The 16,122-nt window shown below is 39.3% G+C and overlaps 2 protein-coding genes and 1 pseudogene across 3 annotated transcripts; 1 reads left to right on the forward strand and 2 right to left on the reverse strand.

Moving 5' to 3' along the window:
- Positions 1 to 1,022: 1,022 nt before the first annotated feature.
- On the reverse strand, positions 1,023 to 2,090 carry LOC122658309. The gene is made up of 2 exons (XM_043853230.1): positions 1,890 to 2,090; positions 1,023 to 1,742 (listed from the first exon to the last, which is right to left on the reverse strand). Exons 1-2 carry the CDS (start codon positions 2,088 to 2,090, stop codon positions 1,023 to 1,025), a joined length of 921 nt encoding a protein of 306 aa, XP_043709165.1.
- A 1,540-nt stretch (positions 2,091 to 3,630) lies between these two features.
- On the reverse strand, positions 3,631 to 5,147 carry LOC122659697 (annotated as a pseudogene).
- Positions 5,148 to 6,652: 1,505 nt separating this feature from the next.
- On the forward strand, positions 6,653 to 9,959 carry LOC122659699 (multiple organellar RNA editing factor 7, mitochondrial). Of its 2 annotated transcripts, none has more exons than XM_043854800.1 (4): positions 6,653 to 7,021; positions 7,683 to 7,783; positions 7,888 to 7,953; positions 9,772 to 9,959. In XM_043854800.1, the coding sequence occupies exons 1-4, from the start codon at positions 6,720 to 6,722 to the stop codon at positions 9,900 to 9,902; spliced, it is 600 nt and encodes a 199-aa protein (XP_043710735.1). In that variant the 5' UTR covers positions 6,653 to 6,719; the 3' UTR covers positions 9,903 to 9,959. The 2 variants fall into 2 exon arrangements, with proteins under 2 accessions (XP_043710735.1, XP_043710736.1); XM_043854801.1 differs by having other exon boundaries at positions 7,686 to 7,783.
- The last annotated feature ends 6,163 nt before the right edge of the window (positions 9,960 to 16,122 follow it).

Consider the following 16,122-nt stretch of genomic DNA (forward strand, 5'->3'; position numbering starts at 1 on the left):
TAAGGAAAGTTTGATTTCAGGTTGGTTTATCATACGCATTTATATAAAACTATAGAAAAAAAATATGTTTTTTAATGAAATTCGGATTGTTATCGGTTTCTTATCGGGGTAGATCAATTTGGTTCGATTATGTTTTGAGGTCGTAATTCCCAAAACGAAACAGCCGAATTAGATTCCAGTCATGTTGGGCTATTTCAGGTTGGAAGAACACTATGCTCTTTCCAATATCGTTGCTCCTTCTGTTGAACATTCAAATATAAATATTAACACTTAGATCAAAACATTCTAGAATACCAAATATATAAGGTTGTAAAATTTGAAAGAATATGAAGACTACTTTGAATTCATTCCATACATGTTGGGGTGCATCCAATCTAGCTTCTTGGGAATTCCAACCCATGCCATTATTTTTTTGTAGGTCACCAAGCGCTTCAAATCTTGCCTCCCAAATCTTGAAATGGTTTCGGCATTGTTCCCAATCATATGTCATACCAAACTTATCCTTTATAGATTTTGATATGTTGTGCCATTGTTCCTTCCTTAATCTGTTGTCCCCAGCCTTTCCATTTTTGTGTACGTCAACACATTCTCCCAACATAAAATGGTAGACTTCCATTGGCCAATTTGCAATGGTTTGTGATCTAAACTGGGTTCCCTCTTGTGTTGCCATTTATAGTTGATGTTTACTCTGATTTCAAGTACTCAAATCTAAGTACGACTATTATTGAAATTAATAAATAAAATAAATGATAACAAAAAAAAACACATTATATTAAGACAAGCAAAGCTCAAATCATCCAATCAGCCACATGTCATAAACATTCAACATTGAGAACAAAAAAAATAAGTTCACAAACCACAAATATTCATATCAATCTGCTAGATCAAATTCTTAAAAGTTTAACACAAAATAAAAATAAAAATGAATTCACATACCACAAAAATCTAACACAATCTACTGGATCAAATTCTTAAAACTTAACACAAACTTGTCATAACTTCACAAACCACATATTACAATATCAATCAGAGTATTCATCAAGAGAATCTTCAGCAATATCTTCAGCATTCATGTCAACTGTCATCCAGGCAGCCCACATCATGTCTGCAATTTCATCTCTGAATTGGTCAACTGTATCACCATCATCTTCAACTTCATTTTCCTCATCTGTTTCTCCTTGGGAGAATTGACCATTGGAACTAGGTCCTGCATTTCTTGCATCTTGAGCTACCCACTCCTCTTCTTCTTCAACACTATTTTGTGTAAGGATATGGTTGTGTAAGAGAACACATGCTAGCACAATTTTGACTTGAGTCTTATATGGAAATTCTGACCGACTCTTCAATATCTTGAATCTTGACTTTAATAGACCAAAAGCCCGTTCAATTATGGAACGCAACTTAATATGTCGCAGGTTAAACAATTCTTTTTTATCAGCTGATGACAAGTTAGAATTTTTCCACTCCTTCAAATGATACCAAACATTGCAGTACGGTCTCAAGAACCCCTTTTTGTTGGCAAACCCAACATCAACAAGATAATACTTACCTAGAGGTACCACTAACTTTGTTTTACCATGTCTATGAATAGCTTCATCTAATATTCTAGAATCTACTGTTGATCCTTCCCAACCAGATAGTATATTTGTAAACCTGGTGTCATGATCGCATGCAGCTAGAATATTTTGAGATATATTTCCCTTCCTATCACGAAATCTACAATGATTCTCAATTGGAACCCGCTATGGAATGTGTAACCCATCTATGGCTCCAAAACAATTCTTGAAATATGGGTAGAAGCTTCTGGGGTTACTTGATATTTTTTCATGCATTGTGGTACTAGGAGGCTTCAATAATGCTGGGTACAATTGAAGTATTGCATATAATACTTTGTTAAAGTACCGACTGATAGTCTCACTAGAGTGTCCAAAATTATTCTTTATCATTCGGTTCTTAACATTATGGGCAATTGTGTGTAAAAATATGACCAATTGTTCTTCCACTTGCACTGATTTGCTATGAGACAGAAAGCCTCTATCTTCTATCAATCGACGTAAGCTATAAAACGCCTTCTTGCTCAATCTTAACATTTCTCTACAGGTCTAGTCAGAACCACCAATAATTCTCTCTGTCTCAAGCCATCCTCGGTTAGCCTCATTTCGATAAGGTTGTTTAGCAAGGTACAATTTCTTATACTTTTCCACTGCTATAACAATGGCAATAACTACCCAAATTATTACGCTCTCTTCGTTATCGAGATCAAAATCCATCTAATACCAAAACAAATATTTCAAAAAATAAAAAAAATTAATTAGGAAAAATCTAGCAACATCATCTACAAAAGCTAAAATTTCATAAAAAATAATTATGGAACAATTTTCATTTATCAAAGTACTATATAACATCAAATAGTCAAACAGAGTGAGTTATTGGATAGGGGGGGGGGGGGGAGTGAAGAACTTGCTTCACAACATGACAAAAACAGAAACAAGTCATAGTAATATATATAACATAGTTAGAATAACTGAGGTATGGTTGATATGGCATATATAGCAGATTTCAACGTGTCTCAGTTTCTGGCGATAAATGGGAACAGCTGGAAACTGTTATAACTTAAAATTTATAGACACAGTGAGAGATGAAGAAGACAAAGTGCTCTATTGGTTTTCTCAGGCTTGCTGCCCCTACACACACTCACACACTCACACCCACCCACCCCATTGCTGCCCCTACACACATCTTCACCACAGCTGCTTTTGAATTAGGCTGAAGACACTGTTGCTCTTCTGGAGATTACTCGAGCTGAGGGTGCTTAATTAGGAATTTAGAACTACTCGAAGGAGCAGGTGTTTAAATGACCTTTCTACAAAGGGATCTACATGTATAGAGTATTAGATAGGTGTTTCATAGTCTTTCCACAACTTTAGCCTGGTCAATCTTCATTGTGCTTATTACCGGGAAAAAAAAATATCTTCATTGTGCTACATGTAATCAACCCAGGTTTTTGGTTTTCAAATTTGTTGTAATGTCCAAAAGGAAATAGGATCAGATACATAAACAGTAGTTTACAACTACTAAAACAAATGGAACAGATCCTGTGCCAAAAATTAAGATGCTAGCTTAAGTTGGTTACTTCTACAGTATTTATTTTGTTCTCAATCACACAGATGGCTCCACAACCCCTGCTTTGTCTCTAACAACTAACCACCAACACAAATATCTTTCTATCCAACAATATAGACTCCTTTATTCCATCGGCTTTGCATGTAGGGATGATCCTATATATATATCAGCCGTGAGAACAGGCATATATAAGCAGTGGAGGATAGGAAGGATACATTCCATAAAGACACCAAAAAAAAATATCTTCTTTCTCTAGTTTGAATGAAACAGATCAATCCCGTATACTTGTTACATTAGATGCACCAAACTAAAAAGAACAGGTGAAAGGGAGGGCAAACATTTATATTAATGAACACTAAAATCCAGAATACAAGCAGTGAATTCCAAATAATTACAAATTTGCAATATAATAAGGGGAAAGGGTTTCATACACAGTCGTGTAAACCGTGTACGAAACCTTTCCCCATTATTATAAAAATAAATCAACTTAAATAAAATTTTAATAAATATAACTCTCTTTGATTTCACTTCAAATCAACTCCTCTCCTCCTTGATTGCTTCTCTACTACCTGAAGCTTGATATCTTGAATAAAGAGTGAGATGTTGAGATGAGAAGAACCCCCTTCTTCAACTGCTCTGTTTGCTATCTCCCCAACCTCTCTTGCTTTCTTCCTTGCCACTTCTCCTTCCTCTCCACCATCCATTAAAATCCCAATTGCCTTCTCAACCTCTTCTCCCTTCACATAAACCCCAAGCTTTTCACCTTCCCCCATCTGACAAGAGACATCCACACCAACCCTTACTCCAATCCCCAAAATCTGCACGACCAGTTTCTCGTTATAGAATTGATCTGCAAACATGGGCCATGTTATCATAGGCACACCTGCACTCACCCCTTCCAGGGTCGAATTCCACCCACAATGTGTTACGAAAACTCCCACTGCCCTGTGTGACAAGATCAACACTTGTGATGCCCAGCCTCCAATCAAAAGCCCTCTTCCTTTGTTCCTCTATTCCAATCTCTCCAATTCTTCAGATGGTTTATTGTTGTTTTCTTGTCTGATCACCCATACAAATGGGCGATTTGATCTCTCCAAAGCCAACCCAATCTCAATCAATTGTGAAGGAGCCAAGGGACATAGGCTTCCAAGACAAAAGTAAACGACAGACTCTGCTTCTCTCGAATCCAACCACTCCAAGCATTGTTCCTCATCAATGGCTGCTTTATTACCTCTCTCAGCCTTATCTGAGGCTTCCTTGTTGCATAGTGAAACAGGGCCAACACACCAAGATTTCTTCCCCATAAGCTTCTAGTACTCATCCACATAACAAGTTTCCAATTCGTAAAAACTGTTAATCACCACACCATCTGCCATTCGCTCAGCTTCTCTGATTTGTTTTCTGATTTCTCTGATAGAGGGTTCATCGTCACGAACACTTCCCAATGATTGAGCCTTTGTTAGCTCAATTCGATGAGGCATGCCTGGAACCACAAAGGGCTCCAAATTGGATTCGATACTTTCCTGCGGCTTGTAACAGAGTAACTTTTAGTTGCACAAGAGACTGAAGCAAGACATACCATTGAAGAAAAACCTTGGAATTCCAAACTTAAGAGCCGTATGAGATGTCCATGGAAGACCCATATCGGAGATTAAGCAGCTCGGGTATGGTTCCATTTCTTGAAGAGATTGCTCCAAGGCTGGTTGAAGCATGCTTGCAGCGTTGAAGAAATTTTTGATCAGTTCTCGTGAGGGGAGATTGTCGAGATTCTCACACCCATCTGGTAATCCGAATTCTGTAGATAGGAAACGAAGTTGGAGAAGTCGGATTCGAAGGCCGGATTCGGCGGCATGATCGATGATCGATTTGAATCGGAAAGCGTTAATTGCGGTAGTGACGAGGGTGATGGTAACGCCTTGTTGGGTTAGCACTCTCGCTATGTCTGTCAATGGAATCATGTGGCCTTGAGCCATTAGAGGAATCCGAATGAAGTGAAGCTCATGGTTTTCAATGGAAGAAGCCATGGGAGTTGAAAATCTGGAAGAGAAATGAGAGTTTCAAATTAATGGTTTCAGATCCCCTTTAGTAATATAAAAAGGGGAAAGGTTTCGTACACGGTTTACACGACCGTGTACGAAACCTTTCCCCATATAATAAAACAAGGATTTAAACTATATCAATGAATACCCAAATCCAAAACTAACCAAGAAAATAACAGAATTCAGTGACCAATCCAAATTGTCACACAAAACCACAATTGAAAGAGCAATTAGAGAATAAAGGTCGACTAGCATACATTCCTTTCCGAATAACCCGACATCAACGAGTATTCAAGTGAAAGAAACTTCTTGCAAATCTAACATTAAACAAACTGTTCTCAACAGTTCTCAAGCCAGAAAAAACACAAAAATTTGCAGCAGCCACAGCCACAGCCACAGCCACACCCATTGCCCACTTCAAAATCTCAAACCCAAAATCCAAATCCCAAAGAACACACCAGAACCAAAAAAAAAAAAAAAACTAGAGATGTGAAGCTTCTGCGTCTGATCACTGAGCTTTCTCTGAGCATTAAGTCGAATTAATTTTTTGGAGTTTGCATTAGCCAGTCAAGAAGGGAGCTCGACCAGCTTTTTAGGCTGATCTGATTCGTGAATTTCTATTCCAGGTTTTCTAGTTGGAACTAAGAAGAGAAGATAAAAGGGTTGAGACGACCTTGTGAAACCCCCAATAAAGGGTCAGAAAAAAGAAAAAAAATGAAATATATAGCAGACTCTGTGACCAAAGTAGCAATCTCATTAGAATCGGCCATCTCTATGACCAAATTAGCAGTCTCATTAACTCACTCTCAACCACAGTGACAGATGAAGAAGACGAAGCCGAAGAAGAAAATACCTAAAATGGTTTGCGCGAGAGAAGAACGCGAGAGCTTGACCCGGAAAAGCAGATTTCACCGCCGTATGGAGGAACTCCGAAACTTGAGCTTGAGCCGGAGAAAGACGAGTCGTTTTACCACCGGAGAAGGAGCTTCTTTCAATGGAGTCACAGAGCAGTTGGAAGGGTGCGCCAAGAGCTTAGAAGGGTTTGCGTGAGAGAGGAACGCCAGAGCAGTTGCAGAGCTTAGAAAGATTTGCGTGAGATAGGAACGAGAGAGAGTTAGGGTTGGTCTCGATAGTTAGAGTCCACAAGAATAATACCTAGGTCATGAAACTGGATTCATTTTAGAATTTATACATAAAAGTGTATTCTAAATTTACACATAAAATTGGACTCCAATGGATTCTTGGATTCCAACACGAACCGTGTTCCGAGAAACCAAACACGCTATAAAATATCGAATACGACTCCGCCGACACCTCCAACCAAACACGCTATTAAGGACTAACCAGTAATTCACAGTCTTACTCACGAGAGCCGGATGGGTACGAAGAACAAAACGCAGAGGTGAGAGTAAGTTCTGTAAGATCTTCGATGAAAAGTTGGAAACTCTCATCAGTCTCTGGTTATTGATGATGAAACTTTGTTTCAGAAAGTTAAAAGACCTAAAAAGACCAATTATCGATACCGAGAAAGTAATCAGGTATATCATCCGAGAACGCATGTTCGTTCCTTTTATTTCGATGTTTCGTCGTTGCAGACTCTCGATTCCCCCACCTGTTTTTCCTTCTCTCCGTCCGCCCTTCTCTTCTTCTTCGTCTCTGGCTGCTAGATACTTCTCCAAGGATCCTGAGTTTGACAACTCGTCACTAACTCAGACCACTACTGGGTCTTCTAAGGCTACTTTCCCAGAGGGCTGCGACTACGAGCATTGGTTCGTTCTTATGGAACCTCCCAAGGGATACCCTGTTCGGCACGAAATCATCGACGGATACATCCAAACCCTTGCCATGGCCTTGGGAAGGTAAAACCCTAACTAAAATCTGATTGAATCGCCGGGGCTGACGGCTTGGTCTTTACCCGCCCCTGCCATTGTTAGTATGTCCCTTCGGTTCATTTTTCATCAACAAGAGTCAAGGTTCCTATTTTGGAATTCGGATGAGTGAATCGGAGAATCGAATCCTTGCTTGTTCTGTATGGTGAGTTGATGCACCGAGTCAAAGTTAGCGGCTCTATTCTACTGAGAAGACAGAGTTAATCACCTTTAACCATTTTTGCTATACTTCTTATATGGATTCAGGTTCATCATTATTAGGCTTTCGTAACTTATTGTTTTTTCGATTCCTTTAGCTTTGTGATATGCCATGATCATTTGTTGCAAATTTGAACCTGTTAACGATTATATTTGGGCTTTTAAAAGGGAAAAAGGTTTAAAAAAAGTTTGGAACAAATATCAAAAATGCTCGGCCTGTAACAAAAAACTCCTACTGATTATAAGTACATAGTTTTTGTGAAGACATTCACTAATTCATTTTGTGCCTGCAAAAAGGTGTTACATCTCCTATTTTATACACAGTGATAGCCAGCCTTTTCATGTTAATGTCCTGGTTCTTTTGAGGGGCTCTGCTTAAGTTCTTTATATGTGTTATGTCCATTCTTAGTTCGATTCTTAATTGTAATTTTAGCAGTGTGGAGGCAGCCAAGAAATCTATTTATTCAATTTCTACGAAGTACTACTATGCTTTTGGGTGCAGAGTACCTGAGAAGCTAACTTGCAAGATCAGATGTATGATATCATTTTTTTCCAACATCAATTTCCTCTTTTTTTTCCTTTCTTCCTTTACTGCATTGTGGTAATTCTTTCTGAACTTAATAATTGTACTCCTGCAGCCCTACCAAATGTGAGATGGGTTCTACCCGATTCTTACCTAAACGCCAGTGAGAATGACTATGGAGGTAAAATTTCTGCTTTACTTTATAGAAAGTGGGGGGAAAAGATTAGGCTGTACTCTTAATCATTTATCACTGCTCTTTCCTAGTGACACTTAAAAGTTGATTCTGTTGAATTCAAGTTTAGAGGGAATTTCATATGAAACTGGTTGATAATCTTCACTTAGTTTCTTTTATTATTCATGCTTACTCTTTTTAATACTTATGCATATTTTATTTGACCTAAAAATTAATTACATTTGCAATATGCAAATAATGTCCCACAAACTTGTTGAGGTCCAGAATCTTCCATTCAAGGACACTTCATTTTTCATCATTCTGTTGTGTTTGATGCTCATAATAACATGTCTCTCTTCTATATAGGCCATTTATGGGGTGAATCGAGGATAGTTTAAATCGATAGTCGAGATATCTCACTGACCATTTCTTTAACTTTTAGTTCAAGCAGAAGTAACAAGAGATAGATTTAAGATGTTATTCCTTGGAAGCCAATAGGTTGGATGAATTAGAGTGTCTGTATTCTATAATCAGAATAAAGAAAGAATGTAGCACTAGAAAAAACTGGCAAAACAAGACGAGGGGAAGCCTTTTGAGATGGTTTAGACATGCAATAAGACCAGTGAGTGCAGCAGGGCAAAACCAATGATTTGGATTGTATTGGAGGATCTAAAAGGACAAAGGGGGTGCTGAAGATGACCTCAATTGGAGTGGTGAGGAAATATCTTAGTACCATGGATAAACAATAAAATTGGCTTTAATAGTGTAGTGGCATAATGTGATTCATGTAAAAGAACTCAAGTAATTGGGATGAGGCCTTGTTATTTGCTATGTTGGAGACACTGTATCCATGTCCATATGTGTGTATGCATCCTCTTTACATGGTAAAGACTTTCCCAGCTTGTGAGGCATGTTTCTAGAAAGGAAGCTGTCACAGAGAAGTCTTAAGAGAACTTATGGAATAGTAATTGGATGATGTTAAGGTGAATCCTTGGGGCAAGGAAGTGTACCAAGTCCAAAATGTGTATCTGTTTGGACATTTGCTAGTGGTAGTGCACTGCAGTTATGATTGCACATGAGATCATAAAGAAGGGTCTTGGCGAAGTCATTGTCTTTAAAGATTATAGTGTAGGAGAGGCAGAAGTTTTTATTGGAAAGTTATGATCATTTTCTTTATGTCCCTTGGGATTGATGGCGGTGGAATGTCACTCATCTATAGTCGTCTTCCTAAGCTTCCAAAAGGACCTTAGAACTATGGAGGCTGAAAATTCTGGTTGAAAGAAAGTTCATGAACGAAATGAAGATTTAATTATTCCAAGCTGCGAAAGATATCCTACTAATACACTGGTTTCGACAGTGGCAACAGATACTAACCCTTGTCCATTTGTACCTACTTAACTATGTATCAATATTCCATAGTCTAATTCTACGTAGGGTTAAGAAGAAAAAGGGTGGAAAGCATGTTGGCTTGGATGGAGTGATCTATGTAATGTAATTTATTGTTGGTTTACAGCCTCGAGCCTTTTTTTTTTTTTTTTGCTAAACAGAGGTGGGGATTGTCAAGGAGTCATGATTTTATTGTAATTTCCTGAAGGCAAAATGACTCCTAAGCATTAATTGATGCTGAAAGTTCTCACCCTAAGTATTTCTCCACTGATAAATTGAATCCTAAAATTAGCTCTTATACATTGTGTTTCCCAAGATCGAGACAAGAAGACGACTTCTCTACCTTTGAGATAGAATGGCTTTGTCTTACAGTATCGATGTTACAGATCCTTCTGTATTACTGATATTCTTGTTGTGTTATTCTAACTTAGTTTTTCACAGGAGAACCATTTGTTGATGGAGAGGCTGTTCCATATGAAGAGAAGTATCATGCAATCTGGCTTTGGGACCAAAATGATGCCAAACACAAAAACCAAGATCAGTTAAGCAACAGTAAAAAGAAAAGAAAATAAAGGATGTCTCTGTTAGAGACTTAGACATGGGATTCAGGTCCTTTAAGATTGGACAAACAAGAAGTTAAAGAGAGATAAGAACACGACGATGAACACAAGCCATCCTTGCTGGCCCTGCCTATCTTGCATAAGCCACTGGATTGTTGGCAAATAGGGTAATTTCCATCAAGGTTGTTATATTCTTGGTCAAACATTGTGGTAAGTTGATGGTCTAATATTTGTACTTATACGTGCAGCTCTGTATCCTAAATGTTCATCATCGTCTTGCTGCATCACAGTCTGGACTGTGATATCACCACATTGTGAATAGCCCCACCAGAGACTGCATGCGCATCATGTGTTCTTTTCACTGGAGGCAGGTTTTGCATCCTCTCATCTGTCCATCAAACAGATTAGGTTTATGGTGTGGATACATACCCGTTACCTCAATAGATTAGTTGACTGCCAGTTCCGATGCATAATCATCAGAACAGGATGCAGTAATTTTCACTGGTAAAGTGATGTGAATTGCAGTGAAATGAAAAAACAAATGAGAAAACTTGGTGGAAAAAGGATTTGTATTTGACTTTACACACTTCACTTCAACTGAATGGAACTTCTTTGAAAGTCTCTGTTTATGAGGCACTAGTGGTTTGCAGTTTTGTCATGTTAAATTGCCTCGCATAAAAAGTAATATTTATGTGAGAAAACACACCATAAAATTACCTGTTTTCAAGATACATATTCTAGTTGGCTAAAACTGAATTTTTATTTACACAGTTCATAAGCCTATCTAGTTATCTAAAATTCTGAATGGTCCATTATTTTGAGCTGTGGCAGGTTGATGTGATCGTCTCTATTGTTTATAGATAGGCATGTTGAGAAGAGAATGGCTTTAGGACAGTTTGAGACGTGTCTCTTAGGACAATATCTGTAAGAGACATACTCTTTCTATAAATAGAGGAACATACAAACTAAACCGTGTAATGCGTCATTTGTGAGGACTCGAACCTGGGACCCCGTGATCGAAGCACATCATCCTAAACCAGGAGAGCAAACCCACTGGATTATCTTGTAAAATTTCTTAGTTTTAGAAAATATCCCTTTGAGTTTTTGTTTTTGGGTAGAGTATCCCCTTGAGTTTTAAGGTTACAGTTAGGGCTGCAACAGGCTCGGGTAGGGCCGGGCCTTTTAAAATCCTAGCCCAACCCTGACTCCCCTTAGTTGGGCCCAGGCCCGATCCGATCCTAACTCAGGGTCAGAAAAATCCAATCTTGACCTGCCCTCATCCCTAATCATGGGGGAAGGGGGGAGGGGAGAGGGGGGAGGGAGATGCATGGGCTGACCAAGCTGAGAAGAAGAAGAAGAAGAAGAAGAATAGAAAGAAGAGGAAGAACAAAAAAAAGAAGAAGACAGGGCCAGATTGGGCCGGGCCGAACTTAACCCGAGGCCTCAACCCTAACCCGACCCGACCCTGATTCAGGGCTGGAAATTCCCAACCCTGACCCGCCCTCAGGGCCAAGATATCTCAACCCAGGCCCTGTTCGGGCTTAGGGCGGGTCAGGACGACTTGCACTCCTAGTTATAGTAGGTGTGTCTTCAAGTTTGTGATTATTTCATATCTCTCTTGAACTGTGGTGACATTACAACTTGATTGCCAATATTTTCAGCTTGATTACATATTTTTGTGTCAAGTTTCAAACATCGTACATTCTGATAATTAGAATTAGGACTAGTTTTTATGCACAGTCGTGCCTTTGGATGGGGTGGGTGCGGAAGTGTAATAACACATCGCCCATCAAATGGTTGAATGCACGACTATGTACATGTGTTGTATATAACATATTGCCTTAAAATTATTAATATTCAAGTTATTTTCCCAAACATTTATTTACCTAGGATACTTTTTAGAAAAAAAATTCAAGAGAGGTTGGAGTAGGGCTGTAAACGGATCGGATTTGACTCGGATAGTGTGATATTCGCATCTGCATCCGATTAGCTATCGGACGGATTCGGATAGGGCTAAACGGATACGGACACGGATATGGATTGGATTTTTTATCCGTTTACATGTAAATATAGCTTTTCGGATAGCTATAGCCTGTCTCTATCCGCATCCGTTTAGCTTTCAGACAGATTCAGATAGTGCTAAACGGATACGGACACGGATTTTGGCTATTCATTTACACCTCTATGTTAAAGTGTTGATAAGTCAAAAGACGTAATAGAGATCTTATCCAAACCCTGAAATCCTCCCATACGTCCGGAGTTGATTGCCCATTTTTAGTTATCCTGAACATACAACTTCCTTGGATGTAATTCACGGTATCCGCATCGGCATATCAACACTGATACTGATATATATCAGCCATATTGAATCGACACGGGTCAGAAAAGCTCGTATTTTCAATTAAAGATTGAATGTTTGTACCGTATCGGTATAATATGAATCGACCGAACCGACACCGATGCCTAAAACCGTGAGGGAATCTGAATGTTTGGCCCAAATATCAAGAGAACCAGAGGTTTTTTTTTTTTTTTTGGGTAAAGAAAGAGAATCAGAGTTGAGGATTTGGAAGAGTGGAGGAGGAGGATCGAAGATAAATTAGACAAAAGGTTCCGGTATAGTCTCCCTCCTATCCAGGGTCAACAAAACCAACTTCCCTCTACAAAGTTAGACCAGTCAATTTTAAACACGTGGATTCCACTTTTGATCGAATCATAACCGTTCGATGAGTGATGAAAGGACCAAGTAAGACAAACAGTAATCCTAATCCTAATCCAAGATAAAAATCGAGTTGGAATTTGGAATGAAATAAATTCTCTCTCTCTCTCTCTCTCTCTCTCTCCCTCTCTCTCTCTCTGAGCAGCAGAGAAAGCTATGGCCGGGCCGGGGACCCCCCTCCCCCCAAATACAGAGGAGCTCTGCGGATAGTGTCTGTTGTCAGGGAGAGCAGCAGAGAAGGCTATGGCCGGGCCGGGGACCCCCTCCCCCCCCAAATACAGAGGAGCTATGCGGATAGTGTCTGTTGTCAGGGAGACAGAGAGCGAGAGAGCCTTATTGGTCGCAGAGTGCAGAGGAAAATGGTAGCTTACGGGTTTGTACGTACGCGAGAGTGATCGGTGAAGAGAGGAAGATTAGAGCGAAAGGCAGTGGAAGGAAAGGAGGATAATTTCGCTGGGGGTTGCTGTGTTCTTGTTTCTGTGTAGATTTGATGGGTCATTGCGTCTCACGGCAATCGAATTCGAAGGACAGAGGAAGGTGGAATGATTCCGGGTCTGGAAGACATGGTTGCTGGGCAATGGCGAGGGAGCGTCGATCTAGGTTTTATATCATGAGGAAATGTATCGTTATGCTCCTCTGTTGGCATAAATACAGCAAGTAATGTACCGAGATTTTCAATTTTTTTTTTTTTTTTGTTTCTTTCTGTTTCCTTCTTTCCCCTTTAATTTCTTCTATGAATTAGATGGGGAATGGCGGGTTGTATCTTTATGTATTTATACCCAACTTCTCTTAGGCAGAATTGAAATTCATCCAGGGAGTTCCTCTGTCTCTCTCGTTCCACTCTTTCCTCTTATTGAAGTGTTTTAGGGCAAAGAAAGTAAAAATCTAATGGGAAACGATAGGTGTGTTCAGAGAAAGATTGAAGATAGATATGCAGGTTAGAATCGCATATATCGGAATTGAATTGTGGAGAGGTGTGTGTGTGTGTGTGTGTGTGTGTGTGTGTGTGTGTGTGTCTGTTGTAACGTTGTAGGTTTTATCGGCCTTTTCTCTTAATTTGAGGAGGATGGGTACTTTTTGTATGGCCATGGCACGTCGTCTCTTTATTCTGTATTCCTTGAGGGAAATGAAAATTTAAGTGCAGTCAAGTTTCTTCTTTTTTTTTTCCTCCGTTTCTTATGGAGACATTAGATTTGTTTAAGAAAAAGGGAAAAACAATGCTAACCGGTGCTGTGCCTCAGTAAGTACCTGTACGTGAAATGATCAGTGCTCCCTGAAAGGTGGAAAGGATCAGGGGTGCACTGCTCATTTTGTAGCGGCTGTGCGGCGCAGGTACACATTGAGGCAGCACCAGTTATCGATCTTTGTCCCTTAAAAAACTAAAGAGGAAAGCACACACACCATAAACAATATAATCCATATGGAGTTTAGATGCTCAATAATAATGATAGAAAAAATAATAAAAAATTCATGTGAGAGAGTGTATGATACTATGATACCCTAGTTGGAGAATGGTTCATGTTCTTGTACGAGAACCATTCTTGTATATTAGATGACACACAAATGGAATCCATTGGCATACAAAAATGCCAATGGATTGTCAGAACCTGATCTAGCCTCCCTTAGTTGCTAGGAAAACTTTTTCCCCATAAAGAAAAGGGAGAAAAGTTCTTTTGGGGGAGTGTATTGTCCACGTGGAGACAGATTGGTGTGGGGGAGGGGGGGAAGGGGGGGGGGGGGGGATGATGCCAAAGTGTGCACTCTAATTGGTCGGCGTCACCTAGGTGATCACCTTGGCATTCAGGCACCTTGAAAACTAGTGTCGTTTTGGTCACCTAGGCAGGAGTTCTAGTCACCTTGCATATCCAACCCCCCTCTAATACCTTTGTTTGCTTAGATGTCGTGACAACTATGGTATCATGCACTCTCTCACACTCTCTCTCCCCTACTTTCCACACACTCTCCCTCTCTCATCCTTGACATGTGACTCTCCTAATATACAAATCGTACGATGTTCCTAAAACTATATTTACATGTAAACGGATGGGGTTTAAATACAGGGGGTGATTTGAGTTTCGTTTCAAAATCAGGGGGTGACGTGTAATTTATCCTTTATAATACTACCTTGGTCTAAAGGTAACAAATACAAACAAATCTTGGTGGGACAATTCATGGAATTGATAATATAAGCGGAGACTTAATATACAAATGTATGCATTCACAATAACCTTTACATAATTAGATATTCCACATTCATTCAAATATGTCGATAAAATGGGAGCATGCTCTCTGTGGGAAACTAAATAAAACCCCCACACATCCATTCTAATTTATTATACAATAATATTTGAATATCAAAATAGCATGTCACTCAATGAGTATTCATGTTCCCATGCAACTTATTTACCCAAAAAAAAAGAAGTTCCCATGCAACTTTTTTTTTTTGGATTAAGCGCTTGTATAAAGGAGGGGGGGGGGGAATTAGGGGATGGGGATAGGCCCCAAGGTGGTTCCCATGCAACTTTATATGTACATAAAATATATGCACAAAAACTAGTGTACTATATCTTAGACCAAAATGTAATATACGAAGCTACTTGTCTCTAATGACAACCGGTTTGGCCAACCAATTTGATCACTTAGCTTTAAAACCGTTCAAATACAACCAAAGGTAGTTCGACCATTCGAGTTTCGTAGTCTCAACACTTAATTCCTTGTTAAATGAAAAGTCCATCTCATGAAAGAAAGCTAAACCAACTATGGGTATGAATCTGTCAATCCATTACCAATAATCACAACCAAGGATTAAGAACTCGAGTTTTGATCTGGCTAAAACCAAGATTTGGTAGTGGTACCTTTTTCCATTCATGGGGAAATGGAGGGGTTTCTGTCGAAACCAAATCGAGATATGCCTTTCTTGATCGAGATAAAATATTATATAGGCCTAGTTCAAGGTGATTCAACCAACATGGTCGAAACTGTCGATACCGAATCAAAATCGTGTAATTTTTAAAATACTCCTCTATCTCATCTTGAAAACCTACAAAACCGAAATATCTCGTTAGTTTCGATCGAGTTTTCTTTCCATTACTGACGAGACTCACAACTCATAACCAACAGTTTTGAGCACTTTAAGGACTCCAACAGTAGTTTCCAATAAAAAAAACCGATGTGTTTGAGACTCAACAGTCATTACACATTGTAAATTGTGACCTTTCACTGATGGATTCCTAAATACGTTCATTGGCTATTGACTCTGCCTTGGATTATGAAGGTGCAAATGAAAATATAAACGACACCAACCAAAGGAAATATAGCTATTAATTAATCTGTCCCTTTGAAGGACCGTTTCACAAGACACTTTTGTCTTTCATAATGATGAAAGACTGCAAGTGCTTCACTATTTCCCACTGAGAGTTCACACTCAAGTGATGAGAAGTGCAGCTTCTTATATTTTTCAAGGGGCTCTGTTCTCTGTGCCGCAGTGCAGGCTGCACCCAGGCACATGGAGATAGG

This window comes from Telopea speciosissima, chromosome 4, assembly GCF_018873765.1.
Source record: "Telopea speciosissima isolate NSW1024214 ecotype Mountain lineage chromosome 4, Tspe_v1, whole genome shotgun sequence".
Classification (NCBI taxonomy): domain Eukaryota; kingdom Viridiplantae; phylum Streptophyta; class Magnoliopsida; order Proteales; family Proteaceae; genus Telopea; species Telopea speciosissima.